The sequence below is a fragment of the Primulina tabacum genome, chromosome 1 (assembly GCF_025594145.1).
Source record: "Primulina tabacum isolate GXHZ01 chromosome 1, ASM2559414v2, whole genome shotgun sequence".
Classification (NCBI taxonomy): Eukaryota; Viridiplantae; Streptophyta; class Magnoliopsida; order Lamiales; family Gesneriaceae; genus Primulina; species Primulina tabacum.
The window spans coordinates 57,829,839-57,854,876 of record NC_134550.1 but is presented as its reverse complement, the minus strand read 5'-3'; the positions used below and the strand labels follow the sequence as shown (position 1 = coordinate 57,854,876).

The following is a 25,038-nucleotide window of genomic DNA, read 5'->3' as shown; positions in this document are numbered from 1 at the left end:
TGAATCATGCTTATGCCCCCAACCTATATATATTTTGGATAAACATTTGTGTGTGTCCTAAATAGTACTAAAACAAACATAATTTTTTTTTGTAAGATCGACATATTAATCCTAAGAGTTTTTCAGTTATTTTTATACTTTGATCGACGTTTGTTTATTTTATTTATGCATCGCCAAGACACTCTAGGGGCCGACCGATTGAATGAGATGTTTAGTTTTATGTTTAAGGTAAAACTCTTGCTCTTCGTTGAATAAAAATAATAATGGCGTGATGCCAACGTCAATTAATGGACACAGCGAGTCTTGATAATTATAATTTTGAATATAATTGATTGCTTTTAAAAATTAAAAGTTAAAAATAAGCAAAAATGAAAGCCATGCTGCGTGATTTTGGGACAAATGTTTATTCACCTGTGCTCCAAACAGGTAAATTAATGCAAGCATCATACAACTGCCCTAGGGCCTCCACTAGTCCCTTTCATCATTGGAGATTCAAATATATTTCACTCTGTTTGAAGTTATTATAAAGTTTTGAATTGTTATAAAAACATGAAACATTTCATCTTGTTCAAAAACGAAAAGAAAAATAAAAAACAAGGCACTAGGAAAGAGAACAAAACAAATATTATTGATGAGTGAAAATGTGTGTGGTTTTAGTAGTTCATGGATTGGAAGGGTGGATTAATCACATCAAAACATAAAGGTCAGATAAACGTAAAATCAAACAAATACCATTTCACTTTATGGGATTTAAGTTGGTGTAAATCAACTACGCATTTGGCAAGGTGTGAAATCGTGCACAAATTCCCTTGCTCGAACTGATTCAAATAAAAAGAACCCCTGAAAATTAAGCTCGTTAAAGGATAGATGAACCCAAGCTTGAGCAAACCATGACGACCGGCAGATGCAAGTGGACTAAGCACAAAACATAACACTGAACATTATGTCAAATGAAGTTCACAAAACACACAAACCAAACTAGTTGGCCATAATGATGGTATAGTGAATGGTTTAACTATTAGGCTTAGCTAATAGACATGGAGTCCACCTTAGATATGGGACCTCAATCTATTTAGAAATCTGATAACTAATGCTACAACTACATCAATTGGAAATCTAATCTAGGTTGAATTTGACCACAATGAACTGTGATACCCAAGAACAGCAGTGCATATGGAAGAAAAGTGAGTTGATAATTTTATCTAATAAATTTGACTCACGAGTATCAAGCATATTCAGAAGGATGATTGAGTAAACAAAATGTCTATTATATGTGCAAAAATAACATTAATGCACACCGCAAAAAGAACTGGCGTGCGCCTTGCATAGCCATAACACAGCATAACAATGTTCAAAATAAAAAATCTTGCGTAACTTTATTACAATGAAAACTGTAACCAAGAAAAGGAGCGAAAGGGTGGGATATCGATCAACATGATTACAAATGAAAAAAATATAGAACCGATATATAACGGAATCCAAAATTACTACCTCTTTGCGTGTCCTGGTGGCACCTGCGGATTGACATACCAGTTTTGTTTCTCCAATGGTTAACATACTAAAACAAGAAAGACAGAATATGAAATCATCTGGTCTGTGACGGAGAACAGCGCAATCCAGATGCATCAGATCCAACCACAGAAAGGTCACAAACAGTACAAAGCTGCCCTTGCTGAGATGGAACAAAGTGTGCACTGCAGTAAGGACAAGTTACATCTCTCTGCCCTCTGTATATCGGGACGTGAGTGGCCCCACACACTACGAAAGGATTTCTAAAATCGTAGTTCAATTTTGCAGAATCTTTCATATTCTTCTCAGCAGCCTGTAAAACCTGTCGAGCTGTTCTGGCTTGGTTTTCGTTGCTTGGGTTGGTTTCTAGAAGTCGCCTAGCAAAGTTAGCGGCAGTGCTCAGATTTTGCGCTTTGTAGCAAACTGTCATGGCATTCATTAGTGCAAGTCGAGTGTGTGGAGGTTGGAGGTTGCAATGGGTGAAATAGGCTGCAAGCTCTTGCTGACGAATTGGATTGTCCTTCAATTCCCTTCTCTTAAGCTCCATCTTCAAACCCAAAACATACTCTTTTACAATGATAATCAACTCTTTGACTTCATCAACCTCTCTCCGGGTTTCGACCACAATCAGTGGAATTGTGTGAAGAATAGCTAGGAAATGTCGAAGAGCTTCCGAAAACTTTCCAGCAGTCGTGGCCTTATAACCGGCCTTGAGTTGTTCATCCAACTGAGAAAAATTAAACACGAGAGCGGGGGGACCCCGCACATTGGGACTTGTCGACTCACTCCAACCCCTTTCCATTGCAACTGAGACCACTAGGGCTGATGTGAACGCACGCAAGTACGTATGGCTGCCCATGTAAAGATCAATGAATAGTGACTTCAAAGGTGAGAAATTTCTTAATCCTAACTGACGGCTCAATAGATGCATTGCTGTGTCGAAATCCCCACAAGCAGCATGTTCAGCAGCAAGTGATGATCTTTGGACCCAAATCTGACTCACGGGCATGCCAGGGGCAGGGGCAACAAATACCGAGGAACGTGAATTTGAAGTTGTCTTTGGTGTGTCAGCATCAGGAGGCAGATCCAAGTCCTCGAGATCCCATCCTCCCTCTTCATTTTCCTCATGTTCATTCTCATCCTCCAACACACTAATGTCTCCATTCTGTATCTTGTCCACCTCATCAATATCCAAACCCTCACCCCAATCAGCATCTGCAGCATCTTCATAATCATCGTTACCACCTCTGACTGTATCATCAAGACCACCCTCAAAAATTCCCCTACTAACCATTAACAAAGGCCAATCTCCTGCACATATAACTGGATTCGGAGGTATCAATAGAGCAGGTTTCCTCACCTTGGGCAAATGAGGAATATTAACCCCATGTTCTACAGCTATACGCTCTGCAATATCATCAAGCCCATGCACAGTGGCTGTAATATACGCAAGAGGCAGATGGCCTGTATTCTCCAGAATCTTAACACGCTCCCTAATATCTCCAAGATACAGCGCATCGTGAAATTGACCCATCACATCATTCTTGACCTCGGCAATTCTCATCATTTTGGATAATTTTTCCAGATTACCAGTTATCAGATAATGAAAAGATAGTCTCTCAAAATTTTTCGTCTTCTGGTATGCATATTCAACAATCCCAGTATTTCCCTGACGAAGTGCCTCCACCCCTAGTCGGTACCAGTGATCTTTTTCATCAATCTTTTTTGCAGATTCAAGGGCTTTCTCAATATTACCGCATTCAAGGGCTAAGTTGAAGCGAGTCCTTTCATCCTTTACAAAATAAAGAGCTACCTGTGGGAAGCCCTTTTGCTGCAGATAAGCAATCATTGCCTGTCCACATAGTTCTGAGTTTTTTATCATGCTCATCACTTGGTCAAATTTTTTTCCTAGCAAGGATAGTTTGAAGACATACTCTGTTGAATCAATAATGATGGGACGGTTTTTCCCCTCTCGATCCAAGCAAAATATCGAGTTCCCATATATTTTCGTAATATATACTGGGACATCCATTGTCTTAATAATTCCACTGTCCCCATTTGGAAGGCAATACTTAATATGCGTCAATGTTGTATAGATGAAGACTCCATTATCATCCCATGCTCCACTCTTGACACGAATGGTCTCGTGAAGAGTGCAGCAGTGTACAAGTTTTTTATCAGCAATAACAATAGAGTGTTTGCTCAATAAAGCAACAGAAGCCATATCCGGAGACCAAACCACATACCTAACGAAAGGAGTTTGAAGATCCCCAAGAACATTCCTTTGTTGGAGATCAAATAGGACAACCCTGTCCTCTGCCCTGCAGAGTAGATTTCCAGTGCCAGCATAGAATATAGCATCAGTTGCAATTGGAAGAATACTCTTTTTCACTATTTCATTTTCCAGGTTCTTAACCAAGACTTGATTGCTGCTCTTTTCAAGCACAGCGAACCTATTTCGAGCCACAAATACCGCTGACCCCCCAGCACCTTTCTTTGCCTCCTGAACTATGTCTCCTCTACCGTAGCTGTCTTTTGGAATAACATAGAGCTCATATGATCCCCCATCCACATCTGAGCAAATCAAAACAGCATTCTCAGTAGGGCTGTAAGAAAGAGTTCGATGCCCTTGATTTAAACCATGAGAACCAGGTCGGCGAATCGTTATCAGTTGAGCATCTGTCTGGGTTGAATACTCAAATACACGAAGAAATCGGTCCTTGACAAAGAAGACTGAATCACCACTAACAGAAAAGGCAGGACGCTCTCTATCCAACTTAAAAACAATCATGCCGCTATCATGACCAGCAGCCAAGAGATTTATCTCAGGATGGACTGATAGGATCCAGAATCGGTCAAGCTCCCTACGAAATGTATGCAATCCAGTTCTTTTTGTTGCATCCCAAACTCTGATACTCCTGTCTTCAGAATTTGAAACAATGATGTCCTGTCTTGCATGAAACAAAGCACAGGATACATTATTCACATGGCCTCTTAATGTGTCCACCTCCCAAGCCTTCGTATCTGAGACCAAATAAATCACATATAAGCCAATCAGTTCTGAAACTAAAACATTTATGAAACTAGAAAAGTAAACTATGATCATGAGAGGTTTAAAGAGTAAAAAGAATCCGACAGAAGGAAATTCACGAGAGGCCTGTTAAAGAAAAATCTAGTGAAAGCTAGTTACAATATCCTGGTTCTTTTGACAAGGAAAAAGAATCTTGTTCTCCTTATTTAGAGAAACTACATTAACACATAGCATCACCTAGTCCCGACAAATATACCAAACTGTTCGATATACATAATGTCAAGCACAAAATGAATATTTACACTAATATATATTTAGGCATCGGTATGAATCGTTCTAACGGGTAACTCTAGAATACAATTATCAAAGATCAGTGGGCCTTACCATTCATGCGCCAGATTTTAACTTGCCGGTCATCTGCTCCAGAAACAATAAGAGGAAGAGTGGGATGAAAAGAAGCCCAGTTAACACCTCGATCATGGCCTTCCAAGACATACTTCACAACAGCATCAACCCCACCAAAGAAGTCTGCATTCATTTGAGACAATCGCAGTATATCATCGGCAGGAGATACTGTTTTCTTCCTCAAGGCACCAATATCCCAAACACGAACAGTCTGGTCCAATGATGCTGAAACAACCAAGTCTTCTTTTGGGTGGAAAGATGCACACATCACATAATGATTGTGCCCAGTCAACACAGAAATGCAAGCCCGGGACTGCCAATTCCATATTCTAATTGTCTGATCATCGCTTGCACTGACAATCCAGGGACACTCGTGATGAAACTGAACCGTCCGGATATAATCAAGATGACCGAGAAGAGTAAATAGGCACCTATGCAATTTGTAATTCCACACCTTGATTTTGTAATCGTCACCTACAAAGAACAGTGTTTTGTCATAACAAGAAAGATGCATCTCAATACAAATGCAAGAAAAACTTCAGAAACATAGTCTATTAAAGCAGTGTCAACCATATTCAAAATTCTGCAATTCAAATGGAAACTAAGTTCAACCGCAGATATCAGAAAACCAAATGATCAACAGAGATGGGAATTGACCAACGTGAAAGATTATCAGACAGTGCCTTACCCAGATCATAAAACATAACAGGAATGAACATAGTGATGATGGATTTTCGACCATTGAATTCTCCACCAACTTATATACTGTATCATTTATTCCAAGGTAATTAAATTTTTTCCTAGCATCGATTACAGCATTAAGGTGATTCTTTAATTTAGAATCTCCTGCTCCATATGCACCAACATCCTTTGCCTTAGAATTAACTAAGCTCCACCAATCGACATTTCCCAGCAATCAGAAAACAGAAAAAGAATAACCTGATATCAAATTCCAGATCTCATTTTACAGATCACTGGCAAATAATTTACTGCCAATTACAGTCCCATGAAGCTGTTGATAGAGTCCCTGACTAATCAAACATTACCAGAGAAGTTACAGGCTTCGATAATTACAAAAGCCAACACCATAAACAAATATATGTAAAGCACAAATCGCAATTGTTCCACAATACAATTGTCTATGAGCCGATCAACTTTCAATCACAAATTTAATGTGAGGAAATTGCAGTTTGTACAGAAAGCGTGAAATAAATAAAACTCAAGTTATAACATGATGAGTATCTCAGATATGGGAGGAAAAAAAATTACAGAACAAGCGACTTGTAATCACCAAATTAAACAAAAAAATGCCAAAATCAAACATCCACCACACCCCACAAATCCAAATTGGAAAAACTAGTTATCTAGGCCAACCGCCCAAGTATCACGATCTCAGTACCAAAAGTCTAACATAAAACATCAGATCCAGCCGCTAGCAAAGCGTCAGCACTCCAAAATAAACAATTAATCACATGAAATCTATGATAAATCGTAATGTAAACATAAATTGAACAGAAAATTAATAAAACATAAAGAAATAGACCTCCGGATACAAAGAGAGGCTGTGACTTATGAAAATGAACACCACGAACGGGTCCTTCATGCTCGTCAAACCGATCAATGAGAGTGCCCATGCGATGATCCCAGAGCTGGATCACGCCGCTGTGGAGACTCGCCAAGATCCATGGCCTCTTGCTGTGGAAACTCAAGCCTTTCACTCTATTACTCTTCGTCTCGAACTTCGTCAACATTTTACTATCTACTCCACGAAATGGCTGACAGGGGATAAACAATGAGATCCGAACACAATCAGGAGATGAAAACCCCTAATTCAGGCTCACGATCCGAACATGATTGGATCCGTGAAAAATTAGCATTCTCAAATCGAAGTGCCGGTGGGTGTGGGATAAGAAAGGTGCTCTAGGTTAGGGAAGACCGTGCGTGAGTGTGATTGGGTGTAGACTCGTTCTCAATCGAGTCCCTTTATTTTCGAAAATCTCAAACTTGGCACCAAGATTTTGAAAATATGGCAAATAACGAGATGGAAGATACGTTCTTGCAATTTTCGAGAATTGCTCTCCAGAGTTCTCCCAAATTTTCAAGCAAATAAAAATTTGATACTCATATCCCTAAATTATGAAAAACAGATAAATTACAATGCTTACTATGATTTATGTCACGATGATAAGTTTATGAAATATGACGATGTTTTATAATTATGATATGTTATGTCAAGATTTCAAATATATATTTATATTTGTTATGCATCAAATGGCTCTACTTGATGATAATTTTCGAAATACTCGTTATTTTCATTTATCTCGAGATAAGTACGAAAAATAAGTCGAAGAAATGAATTACTTTTGAGAATGATAATGAATTCGTTATTTGAATAAAGTTAAAAACTTTTGTGGTCATATGACGATATACTCCCTTTTATTTTGTATAAATTTATTTGATTTTTAATAGTTGCCTATGTGTTCTTTTGAACGAATTAGTTAACCATTTAATTCAAGGCCTGAATTTTTCTTCTACGAGCCAGCCCTTTTTATTTGTGTTAAAACAAATTTTGTGTGGCCTTCGACCCGATAATATTATATTTTAAATTATAATCTCTCGACAAATGTGTTAATAATATTATAAAATTTTTTCATAAAAAACTAATTATTAATATAATCGAGTTGGGACGATGATTTCATTGCTTATATATTTTATACATGATATATCTCCCGATATTGCTCGGGACGGGAAAAATCCCTAAGATTCAGGTCAAGGTATTTTCGGGCATGGAAATGAGACGATATCGAGTATGAATCAGGATTTTGGGAGATTTTGTGCACGAAGCATGCTTTCAATAATTTGTTTGGATCGAGATCCAATTTAATTGTTTTTTATTACCCTGATATTAAGCATTACTAGTTTTTGAAGGGGTTTTTTGGCCTAGTAATATCATCTAAAATATACTTAAAAAGATTCAGATTCATGTCTTCCGATCCATACCGCTTTCAAACGATATGGTGCATGTCTTGTTATAACTCATAAAAGCACGCACTATTCATGTTATTTGTGTGATTAAATTTACATCCTCGAAGGTGTGATAATGTATAATTTTTAATAATGATCATGATAAGATTTTATATTGACCATAATACCCTCGTATAGTCTTCTTCAATATAATATGAAAATTAAAATTAATAAAAATTTAATAATTAATATAATATTTAAATTTTTATTATATTTTTTATAAATTAATTTCATATATTTTTATTATTTTCAATCATTTTAAAAAAATTGTAATCAAATTAAATTTTTATAAATTTTTAATCTTGTTAATCAATTCTTTTATCAAAATAATATTTATTAAATTCTAATTTATTTTTTTTATTGATTTAAATTAATTTTAATAAATGTAAATTATAATTATAAATATTTAATTATTTATCCAATTATTTTAAGAATATTTATAATTATTTAAAAAAACAATAATATTGTGATTATTACTAAATTTTATTTAACATTAACATTCAAAATATTATTGCTATTTTAAATATTAAAGTAAATATATATTTACAAATTTATTTATAATAAATATATTTAAATTAAATTAAATAAATGTAAATTATAATTATAAATATTTAATTATCTATCCAATTATTTTAATAATATATATTTAATTAACACTTAGGACATTTTGGTCATTACAATAAAATTTACAAAATTAATCTATAATTTTAAATCATACCAAACACCATGTTATTTATTCCTCCATACTATTAATCAATATCTCTCATTTTGTAATCAAATTAATCAAGAATAAGTTATTAAGTAGGGTAGATTCTTGATTAAATAATAATAATGACAAAAACTCATATGAAATAGTGTTGTTGGCCAATTTTTTCGTCAAAATTTCAGTAATGTTTTATGCTCCTATATATTTTTTTGCCATGTCATTGAGACACATCAACATATTTCACCATTCAGTAATAATTTTATCCAAGTAGTTTCTTATATCGTATGATATTAATAATAAAAATAACTAGTTTTTTTAAATACAAAGTTTTCTAATATAATTTCAAAATTATATTGTTAGAAAATAAACATGCAAGACATAAAAAAAATAAAATAAAATGAAACCAATTCGGGCATATTGCAAAGAGACCGGGCTGGACAACTTAATTGGACTTCGATCCAATTACTTTAAACACCAAGGCCCAAGCTCCAGCTCCAGGGTTTAAGCGTTATTTAGTTCTTCCCCATCTTCCTTTCTCCGCACACAAAACGCTAATTTCGTCCTGTGTTCTTCCATTTCGAGCGCAAGGAAGTTGAGAAGCTAAGCAATAGATGGGCAATAAAAAGAAATTCATCGACAAGAAGAAGTCCGCGACATTCCAGCTCTTGTCCAGAGATACATCTGACCCGAATTACACTTCAGATCCATCCGGTGACCGGGTCTTCGTGCGGGTAGACAATAATGGCTACGCACTCGACTCTTTCACTGGTGACGGAGTGCCGAAGGACGATATATCTCTCAGGAATCCTAATTTGATTTTTGCCGATGCCCCGGAAGATAGTGGTGGCGATTACGAGGATGGGAATTATGATTCCCTGGGGATCTAGTAATCACAAGGATCAAAATGTGGCGTTACCTGATCACGTGCGAAAGGAGATTCTGGAGCTGGGGTTTCCGGATGATGGGTACGATTATCTGATTCACTTGCGGGAGATCAAGAATAAGGGCGGCGGTTCAACGTATTATGATAATCCCAAGGCTAGCTTCACGCAGCTCCCGCGAGATGTAAAGGTAAATGGACTAATTTTTTATTTTATTTTTATATTTACTATCGACCTTCAGATTGTTGAATTCTTTCTTTCTGTCCCTTTAGCAATGTGTTGTGTTCAGTTTGATCTTATATTTATTTTTATGATCCTATGAATTGTGAGTATATATCGTCCCATTTTTTTGTGAAGAGTATATAACCTATCTATATTTCTTCCGAACCGGAAAATGCTTATCTCGAAAGCGGCTGGTTGTTGTTTATAATGTGAGTTTCACAAGTACTACGTGTAGAACTTGGTGAAAAGATGAGATGAAAAAACTTTCGGTAATTCCATATGGAGTTGTATCTGTTCAGTGTTAAAAAATCTTATCGTAATGATAATCAGTTGATTATTGTTTCTGTATGACGTCAAAAATTACAAGATTTTTATTTTTCTTGATTACATCATGTACACAATATTTATTTCTTCATTTACTTGTATTACTTGATAGGCATACGACTCTTCGCGGGTCGAAGTTCACAAGATAAATGATGTTTCCATAGAGAAATCAATCATCTATAGTGTTGCGGCTAATACAGTCGGTGTGAGGTTACAGAAAGTCTTAGATGCTGACGTGGCAGCCATGCTTGATGACAGTGATTCGTCCAAGTTCGAATCTGATGTCGAGGACCTGGAAGAGGATTTCGTTGTCAGAGCAAATCTCTTAGAAGGAGCATGTGATGACGATATTGATGCGAAGTTGAATCCCGCAGGGGAATCAATGGCTGGTCACACTCAAAGTGGTAATTTTGGTGGGCCAGAAAATGTGGATGCTAATTCGGGATTAGTCGATGAGAAGCCAAGAGTTCGACGTCCTTTAGACGAGCAGTTTGACTCGGTGAGTGTTGTTTATCATTTCCTTAAAGTATGTGTATCACTTTTGTGATATTCAATAAAATGTAACTTTTGATTTTATTCTCAATTAGCTTAGGAACTATTTTCAAGTGAATGCTTTGAACCAAGAGACAAAAAACTAGTTAGGTTACTATATTTTATCCATAGTCAGACAAAGATATATCAAAGTGACTATTTTTAATGCATTTAAGGCGCTAAGGCACATGCCTCATGTCAAGGCACGCCTTCCCACCTGAAGTCGTCGTGCCATGCCTGATGCGTTGGCAAAGGGTTAAGGGGCCACACATCTCTGCATTCTATAGATTCTACAAAGCAACTGAAGTTGACTCCTTTACTGATAGTAAACTTCTGTTGTCTTACTTTTTAAAACTATCACGCTGACGGTATTCATACAGCTTGAACTTCAGGAATATGCCTCTGATAATGAAAAACATAGCAATTACTTGGATGAGGAAGAAGAGTGTCAGGAATCCCTAGCGGAAAAACTCAATCTTGCTTTCAAGGACCATCCTTCTGACCTCTTGCATAATGGCAAGGGAACAGATGATGTTGAATCACCAGAATCAACTGCAGATGTGATTCGCAGGTGCAAGGAATATGCTGTTGAGTATGAAGGAGAAAATGAATATGATGACGAAACATTTGTTGAAAGTAGCGATGAGTCAGAAGTATGGGACTGTGAAAGTATCGTGTCTACTTATTCAACTCTTGACAATCATCCTGGTAAAATTGGAGCTCCAAAGGCAAGGAGGAAAAAGAAGCTAGCTGAGACCATATTTGGTGTCTCTGACGCACCCAACCAAGTCATTGCTTTGAAAGGAAAAGAAAAGATTCCTATAGATTTTTTACCTCACAGTAGAAAAAATGTCGAACATAAATCAAATGATGAGAAAGATGCTAATTCTAGGAGAGTTGCACTTCAGAAGAGGAAACCACTCGGTCAAGAATCAAAGGAGGAAAAGAAAGAAAGGAAGGTAGTATAAAATTGTGAAGTTTACATTAATTTTGTAAATTTTCTTGCGTTTTCTGTGACTTGACTAATCTATATATTCTTGATGACTTCACCCATTTTCACAATTTCTGCATAGGCTTTCTTGGTTTAGTTTAGTTGGTTGTCGAATCTTATCAGTTCTTTTGCAGGATGCTGTGAAATTAGAACGAAGCGAGGCACGGCAGAGGAAAAAAGAAATAAAAGTCCTTTACAAATCGGAAGCCCAGAATGCTCAAAAAGTCGCAGCTTTCACTGGTCCCTCATCTATTCATCTAATGTGAACACAGCACGCTTGTTCCTGTTTTCTTGTTTTGTTTCCCTCTTGGGTCTTTGTTGGCTGTTTCGAACCTCTACTTCTTGGAGTGTTTGAGCTGCATATGGGATAGGGTTGATGGAGAGACAGAAGAGAGGGTTTAGCAAGCAATCGGAAAAATATACACACTGGTAACCCTTTAATTAGTGGAAGAAAGACCAAAAGCATCGCATCACAATCTTCCATTGTCGGAGTAACTCGAATATTTATGTATTTTATCATTGTAATGTATGCATTAATTTCAAGTATATATTAAATTATAATATAGTTCAATTTACAGTAATGTGTCATGCTTTAAATAAGTTCGACCACACGGCATTTTGGACTGTGTAAGGTCGTCATGACGAAACGAATTATACTCGAGCCAAGAATCAATATATTTCTCAGCTTTCGCAAATCGTTCCTAGGAGAGGAGCTCTTCCTTTTCAGGTATGTCAGTCGATTTTTGTTTTTTTAACCTATGCACTCGATGGGCTCCAACCCCAATTTGAGTGAATTTCGGTAGGTCATCGATCGAAATATTGCCTTTCAACTGGTATGAACACCATGCTGCATGCTAAGGGGTTACTACTAATCAGCTTTTAAAATAACTAATGCATTACGCTTGTCTAAAAATGAGATGCCGTGAAGTCGCAGTCTAAAATACTACGATCCAGTATTAAAATTGCCTGTCCAGCTCTATCCATGAGTAAATTAATTCTTTATAAACTGGAAATTCATATTACATGTAAAAACTATAACCGAGAACAGAGTGACCGAGTCATATATATTATAACAGAGACAATTTAGAAAAAAAAAACGACAGGCGTTTTGTAGTATGAAATCGAAAACAATATCACAGGCAATGGTTTTACACAAATCAAATCTGGTAGTTCCAAGTAAATATACCATAAAATACAAAGGGGATTTATTCAGGGAAAATTATGTCTCATCTACAACCTATCGACACACATCAACAGATTGTTCAGACAAAGAAATTCTCATCTCCCAAGCACATCACAAAAGATTGAGCCATGAAAAGATCCACAACTAAACTACCACGACAGGAGGGCAAACAGATTTATGATTCATACTTGGTGCGGAGGCTTATTCTGCTCTCGACTGACCAGCACGGGAAGAGAGGATGATGCCCACAATGAGGCCATAAAGAGCCAAGGCTTCAGCAAAAATGAGTATCAGAATCATTCCAACAAAGAGCTTTGGTTGTTGGGCATTGGCTCTGTCACATATAATAGGGTGATAATGATTATTATCGCATTCTGTGAATAGTTAAACAAGCAATCCAAAATAATGAAACCAATAACATAGAAAGATGTTTGATGAAAAGCAGATAAAAGGATAAACCAATATGGATAGAATCTCTCGTCATGACAGAAACCGAACTGTGAGATCAAAATTATTACAGAGCCAAGATCCACCGGCTCGCATCACCTTACACCTTAAGATTCAAGAAAAATAAGTGAAATTCAGGAATTATCCAAAACATTCACTCAAAATTGTCGACATCTAGATTCATTTCTTTCACACCCATCATTTTTCTGTCCCTCACACATCCTGCTGCTGCTCCTTGCGTAAAAATAAATTCACTCATGATTCATGATCTAGTACCTTATTCGGTTCAATGGAGGAAGTCCTTGAAAGTACTAAAGGTTTATAATGAAAAACAATTGATACATAATTAGATACAGAAAAAATCACATTAACGATTTTAAGGAAGAGTGGAAGGAAATATTCTATCAAACATAGATCAAATAACAGATGGAAATCAATAACAAATCCACCATTTTTTGTCAATGTTAATAAGTTACAAAGCCGTTGATTCCAGATACGCTCGATACAGCAAACCAGAGTCAATATATCAATTTACCATCAAAAAGTCATTACTAAACAATTGTCAAAGCCAATTACTACACCCCAACTCTGCATCCAAGATCTTATCGAATGTCAAAATTTCAATAACAAAATCAAGTTAATTCACCACTACGTTTACACCAGATCATCATCAATAAATTAGTCCCACTCTAATGAACTAAACATGGCACAGATCTTTAATTACATTAGAAAAAACTGAATTTTTAATTGGGGAAACAAGTTCACCTAACACCAGCATCTCCGACGATTCCGATGGCCATACCGGCAGCAAGCCCAGCGAGACCACAAGAGAGACCAGAAGAAAGGTGCGCATATCCATCAAACAAGTAGTAAGACTTGGCCTTAGGGTTAATTCCAGTGCTAATGATCACAGCAATAATCAATCCATAAATACCCAAAACACCAGCCATAACCACCGGAACGATAGACTTCATCACCAGCTCCGGTCGCATGACACCCATCGACGCCACGCCGACGCCGCTCTTCGCCGTACCATACGCAGCTCCCATACCTAACAATAATTAGGAAAAAAAGGATTTATTAAAGTTGGGCGATATTATCCTTGGATCTGGAGAGAGTGGAGGATCAATAAAGCTTACAGGAGAAGACGAGGGCAGCGGCAGCGCCGAGGAAACCGAAAAACGGCGCCGTTTCATCTCCGCTAAAGGTGGAAGACATTTTCGCGAAGTGTTATCCTTGTTTGCGCGACAGACTTCAGACTAGAAGTAGACTCGTCGGGTAAGAGAGAGTTGGGCTTGGGCCAACCAAGTCCAGAGTACCGTTTTTCGCTGGGTTTGGATGACTTACGCGTTTGGGCTTTGTTTTACGACCAAATATGTACAACAATTCATACAACACAAAAATTCAATACAAAAATTTCATTTATCAATATCTCATGATAAATTCAATGCAAAATCTCACGATATAATAACAAAATATCACGATTTAATTGTTGTAAATATCGGTGTCAAAATCTCACATTTTAATGGTTGTAAATAGCATTCTACGATATTTTGATTGTATCTTTAGCGTTACTCTTGTTTTATCGACCCAATTTTCAATTCCAACTAAAACATGTATTAATTATTTTTTAACAACTAAACCTAGGATGCTAGAACCACCAATCTCTTCTACAAGCATATCATTTTGGAAAAATAAATTCTCACACTCTCATCTGTTTATCCAAACAGAAAATTATCACAATTTTAATTAAAAACGAAAAACTCAATAAGTTTCTATCCAAACTCACTCAGATGTTAATCGATTATTGCAAAAACATTGTATTTTCAAGCTTGAGTTTAAAATTAATCAGAATTTAAATCGTGTGTGTTGTAATTAAAGTATTGGATTTGGATTCAGGTTTAATTCTCAAGTCACATCGTTTAGACTTCAAGTTTATGTACACTCAAAATTTATTTAAACTTGTTTCAAGCTCCAAATTTTTAAACAGGATCGACTGCAGAAATATTCCACTACTTCTTATTTATAATTTTATCATGGGAGTCTAGCTATACAACAGAGAATTTAAAGCATTAAGCATTTGTGATAGGATCGACTTTCAGAGGAATGAATTTAAAGCCTTGATTTATGAGTTCATGGCCGGTGGGAGTCTGGAAACATTGTTGCATTGTAACAGAGAGCAAGAAGAAGAACACGATGCAGAATTTAGGAGCTTTAACTTGGTCAGAAGGCTCGATATCATTATTGACATCGCTCATGCACTTGAATACTTGCATAATGGCGCACTGATTCGCCTATAATTCATGGTGATCTTAATTCATGCAACATTCTTTTGGATCAAGATATATATGACACATGTCGGCGATTTCGGACAGTTTAAGGTTGTTTCAAACATGTTTCCAACACACGTGAAAGCAACTGCGGTACAAATCGGATCAGATCGAGGCAGCTATATATGTTCATCCAGGTATTTATGTTATTTCCAAATAAAACTATATTGGATCTATTACTTTAATCTCTTCGAATTCATCTATGTAATTAATCTCTTCCCGAAATTAACGAAGGGTCTTTGTCGTCGAATAACTAGAAACAATTACTGTGATTTCCATATCTGACAAGCAACTAGCTCGACAGATGAAGCATTTAAGGACAACCTAAAATCATCACAAGTTTCTTGGCACTGCACTGTCAAATCACATAGCAGAAATTTTATTCGCGAAGAATTTCAGATGAAGGAGGACGAGTGTGCGGCCTCTATGTAAAATGCCATCAGGTAGAATGTCTTGGCCGATCGAGGTTATTCGATCTCGTGATATATATATAGCTGTGTCGTAATCTTGGATGCCACTTGCAGAGAATTTCAGTTTCGTGTGTGTTGGGCTCGTAATTTTGTTGCACATCATCATCGGCTGATTCATGAGTAATAATTTCTGTAAAGAAGGAATTTTTAAGATATAAAATTCAAAGTTTGGTGGAGTCATTCAATTGTTAACGTTAATGTTCGACGAAAGTGCCGTATATTTTTAAAAAATATAGAATCCAATTATTTTCCATTTGATATTATCGTTAATTACGATGTAAAATTTGAGAAATTAATGATCATTTCCTGAGTAATAAATTTTCTTTCTTTCTTTCTTTGTTTGTCAATTTTTTTGTCATTTAAGGAAAATAATTATTCATTTGTACCGATAATCATTATTAGTGCTAAATATTTTGACCAAATGTTGGGTATATTGAATCTCATCCCGAATCTGCTAAAAGATTGATGAAATATTTGATATTCTGCTGCTATTTTTATATTTCAATTTGTATTATTATTTTATTACAATCCGTTGATTCGATTGATATTTTTTCATTACAATACAAAATTTTGTTATTATTTTATTCACAATCCGTTTATTCGTGTATTTATAAATATATTGCATGTTATTAATTTATTGATAATTTATCTTATCATTTTGCTTGTTTATGTTATTTATCAAGCTACTAATTATCTGTCTTATATCAATCAAATTATTAAATTTAAATTACAATATTATTTTTAATAAATAAATATTATTAATATTTTTATTAATAAAAATAAAACAAAATATAATTTATCATCTTATCTCAAATTTAATTAATCGAATTAAATATTATATTAACACCATATTTTTATCGTATAAGATAAGATAAGATAATTTAACTCCACCTTATTGGTATGTCTGAACTGCAAATATACATATGTTTTTAAATTTACGAATTTGTAATAAAGTGGGCCCATAATTAATGCGGCAAAATCGAGTTGACATTTATTGCCCCAAATGCAAATGAAATTGAAATGCAATTGCGGTCAGGATTGAATAGATTGGTTTTATTTTTTTGGGGGATTAAAATTGAATGGGTTTTTTGGTATGAAAAGAATTTCATAGCCTGCAATCGACTGAGATAGCGATAAAGGGAAAAACTTTTCGCATTCCATTCTTCCACATTCGTCTATTTAACAATTATTATATATTCCGTCAATTTTTATGCAATCCAAAGTTTTTGTCTTCTTTCGCACAATCCCGTTTGCAGTAGTTTTCAACGATATCACCGCCATTCTCAGCGGGAAATTCGCTCAAAAGTCCATATATTTTTTTAAATAAATATAAATATTTATTTTTATCAATTCAGGGTTTTCGTGATTGAAGGAGCTACCTAAAAGGGGTGTTGCTACTTGTTTTGTTTACAGGTGCAACCATTTTGTCAATGCGTGTTTGATTTTATGTCATTTCTTGTTTTTTGAATGCTGGTACCTGTTTGTCGTTGTGTTTGTTCGTTTTTAGGGTTTTTTTGGTCACGATGTTCAAGTACGAAATGAACTGAATTTGGTGTCTGGAGATTTGAATTGGACTCACTGCGAAGTTCACATTTGGGGTTCTTGGATGAAAGGATTCGTCATAGCTGAAGGAATTTGGTGATTGCGATTTTGAGGGTCGTTTGTTGTATTGTATGGTTTTCTTGAGGTGACTTAACTAAGGAAGTTGTGCTATTTACGTATTTGACTCTCCGATCTGTTTGTTGGCATAAAGTTCGAGCCTTTGATATAAAAGGTCCAAGTTTTGTTTTTGTGAATCCTCTGAGTTTGGTCGATTTTGATGGCTCAGCCCAATTTGAAACAATCCGTGAATCAAGCTTTCAATGTAGGGGGCTCTCATTCGAGGTCTCTATCTCAACCTTTATTTTTTGCAAACAATTCTTTGCCTCCTTTGAGTCCCTTCCCTCCTAGCGAGTCTTCCCTGGCGTCATCGAACTCAAACATGAAAGATATCTCCATGGAGGAAACAGACGTTAGTTCTAGGGGGCCTTCTATGGCTCCGTCCTTTCGTAGGGAAAATTTGTTTCGAGGCACTGATAGCCTTCCTCCTCGTAGAGGGCATCGCCGTTCAAATAGTGATGTTCCATTGGAATTCTCAGCTATGATTCAGTCTTCTTCTCAGTTGCTTCCGATAAGTGGCCAAGGGATGTTTGGAAGGACGGCAAGTATGAGAGAGAATTTCGGAAATGACAAGCCCATTGGGCTGAAGAGACAAGATATGGATGTCCTAGGTCATGGAAAGATCAGTGTCGATGGAATAGGTGACAGAAGATCAGAGGGAGAGGTTGTGGACGACTTGTTTAATTCTTTGATGAATTTGGATCACGTGAATGCTATGAATGCCTCTGGTGTCGAGTATAAAGATAAGGAATGCATCGAAAGTGGGACAAAGTCAAGTGGTGGTTGCAGCAGCAATACTGAGTTAGAAATTGTCTCAAAGCATGGGACAAATTTGAGGGAGGGGGTCAAAAGGAGTGCTGCTGGATATATTGCACCACCAGCTCGTCACCACAGAAGTCTTTCAATGGATAGTACCATTGGAAATTTTCGATTTGGCGACGAATCACCAAAGTTACAGTCTTCCTTGTTCAATCGGGTGGATCAGCTCTCACCCATAAATTCGGTGAGCGACAACTCAGTTAAGCTAAACATTGAATTTGGACATGGTGAATTTAATGAAGTTGAGCTGAAAAAGATTGTGGCGGATGAGAGGCTTTCAGAAATTGCAATATTAGATCCTAAACGGGCAAAGAGGTTTGGTTTAAACAATTTTACTTAGCTGGTGCTGATGTCAAGATTTTTTACGTTGTTTTTTTTCAGGATATTGGCTAATCGGCAGTCAGCTGCTCGTTCCAAGGAGCGTAAGCTGCGCTACATATCTGAATTGGAACACAAGGTGCAAACTCTGCAATCAGAAGCCACAACACTGTCAGCTCAATTTACTATTCTACAGGTGTGTAGTCAGCGATTGGCCAGTTATCCTGCTGTTTTTGCCATGAACGCAAATGATGTGGTAACACAAGTCATGTTTCATCTGCAGAAAGACTATGGGGAGCTAACCAATCAGAACAATGAATTGAAGTTCCGTCTTAAAGCTATGGAGCAACAGGCACAACTCAGAGATGGTATTCATATTTCATCCATTACTATAAATTTGTATTTAAATTTTTTGATTTCGTTTGGTAATGCACTGATTCTCATTTCTCACTCAGATAGTATGCACTCGAACCATATAATGATGATGAGAAACATATCCCTGTAGATTTTAGACTGTATTGTCTGATGATAAATTGTAGTGCACGACATTGGCACAGTATTTTGTCAGGGTCTTTATATTTAAAAAACTTCTTGAAGGAATTTCCCAAAGTAATACTGACTTGAGTTTTGATATTTTGTCGTTAACCATTGTTACTATCTACAGTTTTTTGACAGATTACTGATTTGTTTCTCCTTGCATATTTCCTCTACTTGTACTCACAGATCACAATTTAATCGTGTTTCTGAAGCCTGTTCAGCCAAGCCCCCGCATTAGTAATTTCCAATTATTTACGTGCAAACCTTTAGGATCCAACATGCCTTTTCCATTCATCTGCTTTGTTTGTAGACGCTGAAATTTTGATCTTGTCAACTTGAATTTTACCATGATGACATTCTTGCATTTGTAAAGGTATCATGAACGGCATTAGGAATATGAAACAACTACTGTGCTAAATGGTGGTGGTGCATTATATGGATTCTGCATCTTGTAATTATTTGACATGGTTCTCACCTTACAACCAGCGAGGATTGGATTGTGCAAAAAATTTCAAGAAATCAAACCACTATGCTTGCTGCTTTTGTGTATTTAGTTACAGCAACAAAGTTGGATTTTTGTTCAGAATAATTTTCTGTATAGAATATCAATTACATTGTTATTTTTTATGACGTGTGTTTTTTTGCTGTAGTTGGATAAAAGAATTATCGTGCTAATTTTATATGTGTCAGCTTTACATGAAGCATTGACCGCCGAAGTTCAACGACTAAAGCTTGCAAAGATGGAGCTTAGAGAAGATGGAAGAACATATAATGGCATCGGACAGCAGGCCCCTGTAAAGCACCAGATGTGGCAACTCCAACAATCTCCACCAAATCAGCAGCCTAATCAAATCCAACGATTATCAGTCCCGGCATCCACGACCTCTACAACTACTTCAACTGCTCCTGCCTCCGCATAAGGGCACAAATGGCGAGATTCGATTCTATCGACTTTTCCTGTTTTTGTGGCTTGGTTTAGAGCTGTGTTTAGGCCAATATGTTCCGCAATGTTCGTCATATGTAGTCAATATTTATTTTGTTGTATCTGTCCAATAGATTATAATTGTTTTGTCCATTTCATTGTATGTTGATGTATAAAGGAGGTATACTACAGTTTGACATGACTTTGGAGCTAAGATATCTATATGTTCTTTAGAAATTCATGGATGGTTACTCTTTGGACACGGGTCTTTTGCCTCCTTATAGTAATTGGTGGGCAAAAACTTGTGTGAGACGATCTCACATGTCGTATTCTATAAGACGGATCTTTTGTTTGGGTCATCCATGAAAAAAATATTACTTTTTATGCTAAGAGTTTTACTTTTTATTGTGAATATCAGTATGTTGATTTCTTTACAAATAAAAATTCGTGAGACTGTCTCATAAAAAACGTATCCTAATTAGTGATATCTTCAATTCTTGTCTCTGGATTGTATGCTTTGTGGTAGAGTTTCAACAATTCATCCTACGACATCTCTAGAATGATAAATTTATGTTAACTCTTGTGAGACGATCTTACGGATCAATTTCGTGGGTCGAATATCTTTATTGGGGTTATCCATGAAAAAATATTATTTTTTATGTTAAGTGTATTATTTTTTATTTTGAATATCGGTAGGGTTGATCCGTTTCACAAATAAAAATTCGCGAGAGTGTCTCATAAGAGACTTATTCGGAGACTTATTCGGAGAGAATTTCTACCCATATATTACTTGCAACAATTGGATCGTGGACTTGTGGTGATCTTTTAAGAAAAGAACACATTGGGGAGGGGGGGGAAATGCACTTTTTACTAATGTATAGATAAATAAATAAAATTCGAACCGGTCGGGCCGATATATTCCGATTATATAATTTTGTTCGGGGGAGAACAAAATTATATAATTTAAAAGTACTTTGACTTTTGGGCGAATCGTAGCCGTCGATTTTTACATCTTCTAGTATTGAAGTTCACGAGATCGAAACTATTTCACTCCAGTTGAAGCTTATCCCACAACCCAACTAGATCTCCATACACGTGTACGGTTCTAAAATCCTCTAATCCAACCGACAAGCACCATGTTAAGAGTTTTCATTTCTCTAAACGTACCTTATTAAAGTCCTAATCAAAATAAGTTCTCTTCGGCATGCTCGCTCACTCTCTGATGTGGAATCTTGAATATATCACTGTTTATCCTTCCACTTCCACACTTCTTCCTGCCATCTTTTACTATCTGAAGATTAGGACTGGTTAGGCTACAAAAAATGGGTTCTGTTTCTTTGAAAATCGGAGATGGAACAGCGAGATTCAAGAGGGCTTCTGTTTGTTCCACAGCAGTGAATTTGATGATGTTTTTTTCAGTAATAACCACAAATCTTTTTGCTTTTTATGCTTTCACGTACCATCCTACTACAGCGAACCAGAATCCAAAGAACATGGCTGTGATCTCAGAAAAAGTGAGTTTAATTCTGAGAGAGATTGAATCTTCGCAGAAGAAGCTAGCCCAGATGGAGAAAGAAATACTTGGGTATGAAAGCCTCGACCTTTCGAGACCCAATATTGCAAATGAGCTCAAGAAGTTCTTAAACCCCCATCAACTGCCTTTAGGGAAAGATTCCAGAACTGGAATCACTGAGATGGTGGCATCTGTGGGGCATTCTTGTGAGAAATCTGTGGATTTGCTGTCCCAATTTATGAGTTACAAAATTAACGGGCTCTGTCCTGATGATTGGAGCCTTGGTCAGAAGTTGATTCTTCAAGGATGTGAGCCTTTGCCGAGGAGGAGGTGCTTTGCGAAGACAATTCCTAAGGTTGGTTTACAGCCTTCTCCTGTGTCACTTTGGAAAAATGTTAGTGAAAAGGCATTGAGTTGGAGTGGTCTAGGATGTAAGAATTTTGCTTGTTTGGATAGTAAGAAATTGAATCGGGATTGTGCTGGTTGTTTTGATATTCTTAATGGCTATGAGAATCAAAGATATGTTAAAGCACGAAGCAAGAATGATTTCCTTACCGATGATGTGTTGGCTATGGGAAATGGTGGGATTAGGATTGGATTTGATATTGGTGGCGGCTCGGGGACTTTTGGTGCTAGAATGGCCGAGAGAAATGTGACTATAGTGACTGCCACTCTGAATATAGATGCGCCGTTTAATGAATTCATTGCCTCTCGGGGACTTTTCCCTTTGTATTTGAGCTTGGATAGCAGGTTTCCATTTTATGACAATGTGTTTGATTTGGTTCACGCGGCTAATGGATTGGATATCGGGGGTAAACCTGAGAAATTAGAGTTCTTGATGTTTGACACTGATCGTGTACTGAGGGCTGGTGGATTGTTTTGGTTGGATAACTTCTACTGTTCCACCGATGACAAGAAACGGGATCTAACTCGGTTGATTGAAAGATTCGGGTACAAGAAGTTAAAGTGGATTGTGGGAGAGAAAGTTAATGGTCAAGGGAAATCAGAAGTATACTTGTCTGCTGTTCTACAGAAACCAGTAAGAATATAGATGCTGTTCTACAGAGACCAGTGAGAATATGGCTAAGAGCTTCTACTGGAAAATTCTTCATGTTTCATACTAAAAAGATTCATTGAATTATATTACTTTACACGCAGATTCCTTTTTAGTGCAAAATAAGTGAAAATAAGTGGTATTGGCTGTTATTTTCTTCTATGTAATGGTAATTGCCACCAAGGATGTCTGTTTCTTTCTTTCTTTCTTTCTTTCATTGAGGTTTGTATCTTTTCCTTGTATAAATTTTTTATCAGCTATTAGTCAATAGACAGTTAAATATCAGGGCCATCATTTTGTAATTCAACAGTTACCTAATTGAATCGTATCTTGAGTGAGTTCATATCCAGATAAGAATTTTAACAGTATATTTAAGTTCGAGTTCGAATGATGCTCTTTGGCTATTCCCAGTTATGAGGACAAACTGAACTTGATCTGTGCTATCTCGAGTGAATTCAATATTATTAGCAGTATTGTATGTTGGTATACTATCTCCTGGGGATGCCCAGTGTATCTGTACTGCTACATTTTTACCTTTTTCAATGAATTAGTTCATTAAAAGAAAAATATTTATTAGCAGTAGCACCAAGACAGCTGCATCATAAGTTGTCTATGTGTTACTTCATTAGTCTATTCAGTTGTTCCCCCCTGCATATCCGCATTGGATCCACCCCCGAGTGTGCCGTGTGGGCATTTCTCCAGTTTCTTTTTTATTCCAGAAGTTGTTTCTACTGCATTTGAGCAAGTGTCTTCAGATTTGTTTGATCATGTGTATGTAGATGCTTCTTCCAGTAGACCTAAGATGTGCTTTCAAGATTTTCTACGCTTTCTGTGTCATTGTATATACGTTTCGATTGGATGGGCTGACCTTGAATCCATCAGACAAGAACCCCCCATCGAATACAATAGGTGAATGATAGCAATTACTGATTTTGCAAGTAGATTTTATTTCGTTTTAGTTTTTGGCAAATTCGTGGCATTTCCGTTCTCCGTCACTTCCTTTCAAGATCCTCGTTGTGTCTGGATAGAATGATTTTCGATTTATCGCAATGCGATCGCAACCTCGAGGAATCCACTCAGGAAGATGCGGGGGATTTTGTTACTCAATTGCTGTTTGGATTAAAAAGCAAGTGTTTTCATTATATTTTTGCGAGTGTTTGGATGACTTTATAGTGTTTTAAAAGCTTGAATAAGTTATTTTTTGAAAGCCTAAATTTATAGTATTTGAAGTGCTTTTTCATTATAATAAAAACCTAGAAACATATAAAATAAAATTAAGAAAGTGTTTTTTTATTTGTTTATCCAAACATAAATTTATCATCAAACGAAACTTAGTTCGATCTTTGGTAATGTTTTATGAAATAACCTAATTAAATGAAATCTGACTCGGGTCGAACCGTTTATATGACTCCATGCACAATTGGTGCATGAAATATGTATAGTTGTAGACTCAAATTTAAGCCCAATTTGGTTTCTCAAAATAGTTGGTTGACAATTTAAGCTTAGTCCAAAATAAAGCCTTTTTTTTTATTTAAGTTTTAACCGAAATATAAAAGTCAAAAACTTATATGAGACGGTCTCACGGGTCGTATTTTGTGAGACGAATCTTTTATTTGGGTCATCCATGAAAAATTATTATTTTTATGCTAAAAGTATTACTTTTTATTGTGAATATCGGTAGGGTTGACTCTCTCACAAATAAATATTCGTGATATCGTCTTATAAGAAACCTACTCAATATAAAAAGATTGAGTATCCCTTTTTTTTATTTGGTTTACTTTTGACAAAGGCTTCACATGGGAAGCTAAGCATGTGATTGATTTAAAGTGGAGCACATGCCATTTTTCTGATCTTTTAGAAAATGAAGGTCAGCTCGACAAAGGAAAAATCCACTATTTTTAGGATTCATGACTTCACTTAAAATTTTCACGTGGAGTCAAGTACCAAATAATTTCTTTTTTCTTCTTTTTTTTTATATAAAAAATAGAGGAGTTGTTATATATTCATGTTAAAATATATATATATGAATTAGTGTTGCATTTAATAATGTTCTAATTTAAATGTCATTAATTAATTTATTTTAAAAATAAGAATAATATTTTTCATTATTTCTCAAGATTTTAAAAATCATTTGAGGACATCTTAGATATTTTACTGTAAAG

General features: G+C 36.1%; 5 protein-coding genes across 6 annotated transcripts; 3 read left to right on the top strand and 2 right to left on the bottom strand.

Moving 5' to 3' along the window:
* Positions 1-1,247: 1,247 nt before the first annotated feature.
* LOC142554128 (coatomer subunit alpha-1-like) lies at positions 1,248-6,902 on the bottom strand. The gene is made up of 3 exons (XM_075664778.1): positions 6,489-6,902; positions 4,925-5,419; positions 1,248-4,533 (listed from the first exon to the last, which is right to left on the bottom strand). Exons 1-3 carry the CDS (start codon positions 6,694-6,696, stop codon positions 1,586-1,588), a joined length of 3,651 nt encoding a protein of 1,216 aa, XP_075520893.1. The 5' UTR covers positions 6,697-6,902; the 3' UTR covers positions 1,248-1,585.
* A 2,283-nt stretch (positions 6,903-9,185) lies between these two features.
* On the top strand, positions 9,186-13,000 carry LOC142554115 (uncharacterized). Its single transcript, XM_075664761.1, is given in 5 exon segments — positions 9,186-9,547; positions 9,549-9,746; positions 10,215-10,601; positions 11,014-11,592; positions 11,759-13,000. Coding segments are annotated over 5 exon segments (1,557 nt in total). The 5' UTR covers positions 9,186-9,286; the 3' UTR covers positions 11,891-13,000.
* Positions 12,731-14,547, bottom strand: LOC142554121 (V-type proton ATPase 16 kDa proteolipid subunit). Its single transcript, XM_075664770.1, has 3 exons — positions 14,394-14,547; positions 14,020-14,305; positions 12,731-13,141 (listed from the first exon to the last, which is right to left on the bottom strand). The coding sequence occupies exons 1-3, from the start codon at positions 14,470-14,472 to the stop codon at positions 13,009-13,011; spliced, it is 498 nt and encodes a 165-aa protein (XP_075520885.1). The 5' UTR covers positions 14,473-14,547; the 3' UTR covers positions 12,731-13,008.
* Positions 14,548-17,132: 2,585 nt separating this feature from the next.
* LOC142554103 (bZIP transcription factor 29-like) lies at positions 17,133-20,569 on the top strand. 2 transcript variants are annotated; one of them, XM_075664738.1, is made up of 5 exons: positions 17,133-17,467; positions 17,562-18,847; positions 18,914-19,046; positions 19,134-19,218; positions 20,078-20,569. In XM_075664738.1, the coding sequence occupies exons 2-5, from the start codon at positions 17,874-17,876 to the stop codon at positions 20,305-20,307; spliced, it is 1,422 nt and encodes a 473-aa protein (XP_075520853.1). In that variant the 5' UTR covers positions 17,133-17,467; positions 17,562-17,873; the 3' UTR covers positions 20,308-20,569. The 2 variants fall into 2 exon arrangements, with proteins under 2 accessions (XP_075520853.1, XP_075520864.1); XM_075664749.1 differs by having other exon boundaries at positions 17,133-18,847.
* Positions 20,570-21,484: 915 nt separating this feature from the next.
* LOC142554092 (putative methyltransferase At1g29790) lies at positions 21,485-23,075 on the top strand. Its single transcript, XM_075664727.1, has one exon. It carries the CDS (start codon positions 21,632-21,634, stop codon positions 22,871-22,873), a length of 1,242 nt encoding a protein of 413 aa, XP_075520842.1. The 5' UTR covers positions 21,485-21,631; the 3' UTR covers positions 22,874-23,075.
* Positions 23,076-25,038: the final 1,963 nt, after the last annotated feature.

Bases quoted from the DNA above. Each gene is read 5' to 3' on its own strand.
- LOC142554128 (XM_075664778.1), bottom strand. From the start codon at position 6,696: ATGTTGACGAAGTTCGAGACGAAGAGTAATAGAGTGAAAGGCTTGAGT. The intron at 5,420-6,488 runs GTCTATTTCTTT...TGTTCTTTGTAG, and splicing joins GCCTCTCTTTGTATCCGGAG to GTGACGATTACAAAATCAAG. The intron at 4,534-4,924 runs GTAAGGCCCACT...ATTTGGTCTCAG, and splicing joins TAAAATCTGGCGCATGAATG to ATACGAAGGCTTGGGAGGTG.
- LOC142554103 (XM_075664738.1), top strand. From the start codon at position 17,874: ATGGCTCAGCCCAATTTGAAACAATCCGTGAATCAAGCTTTCAATGTA. The intron at 19,047-19,133 runs GTGTGTAGTCAG...TTTCATCTGCAG, and splicing joins CTCAATTTACTATTCTACAG to AAAGACTATGGGGAGCTAAC. The intron at 19,219-20,077 runs GTATTCATATTT...TATATGTGTCAG, and splicing joins ACAGGCACAACTCAGAGATG to CTTTACATGAAGCATTGACC.
- LOC142554121 (XM_075664770.1), bottom strand. From the start codon at position 14,472: ATGTCTTCCACCTTTAGCGGAGATGAAACGGCGCCGTTTTTCGGTTTC. The intron at 14,306-14,393 runs GTAAGCTTTATT...AATTATTGTTAG, and splicing joins CGCTGCCCTCGTCTTCTCCT to GTATGGGAGCTGCGTATGGT. The intron at 13,142-14,019 runs GTGAACTTGTTT...TATATGTGACAG, and splicing joins GTCGGAGATGCTGGTGTTAG to AGCCAATGCCCAACAACCAA.
- LOC142554092 (XM_075664727.1), top strand. From the start codon at position 21,632: ATGGGTTCTGTTTCTTTGAAAATCGGAGATGGAACAGCGAGATTCAAG.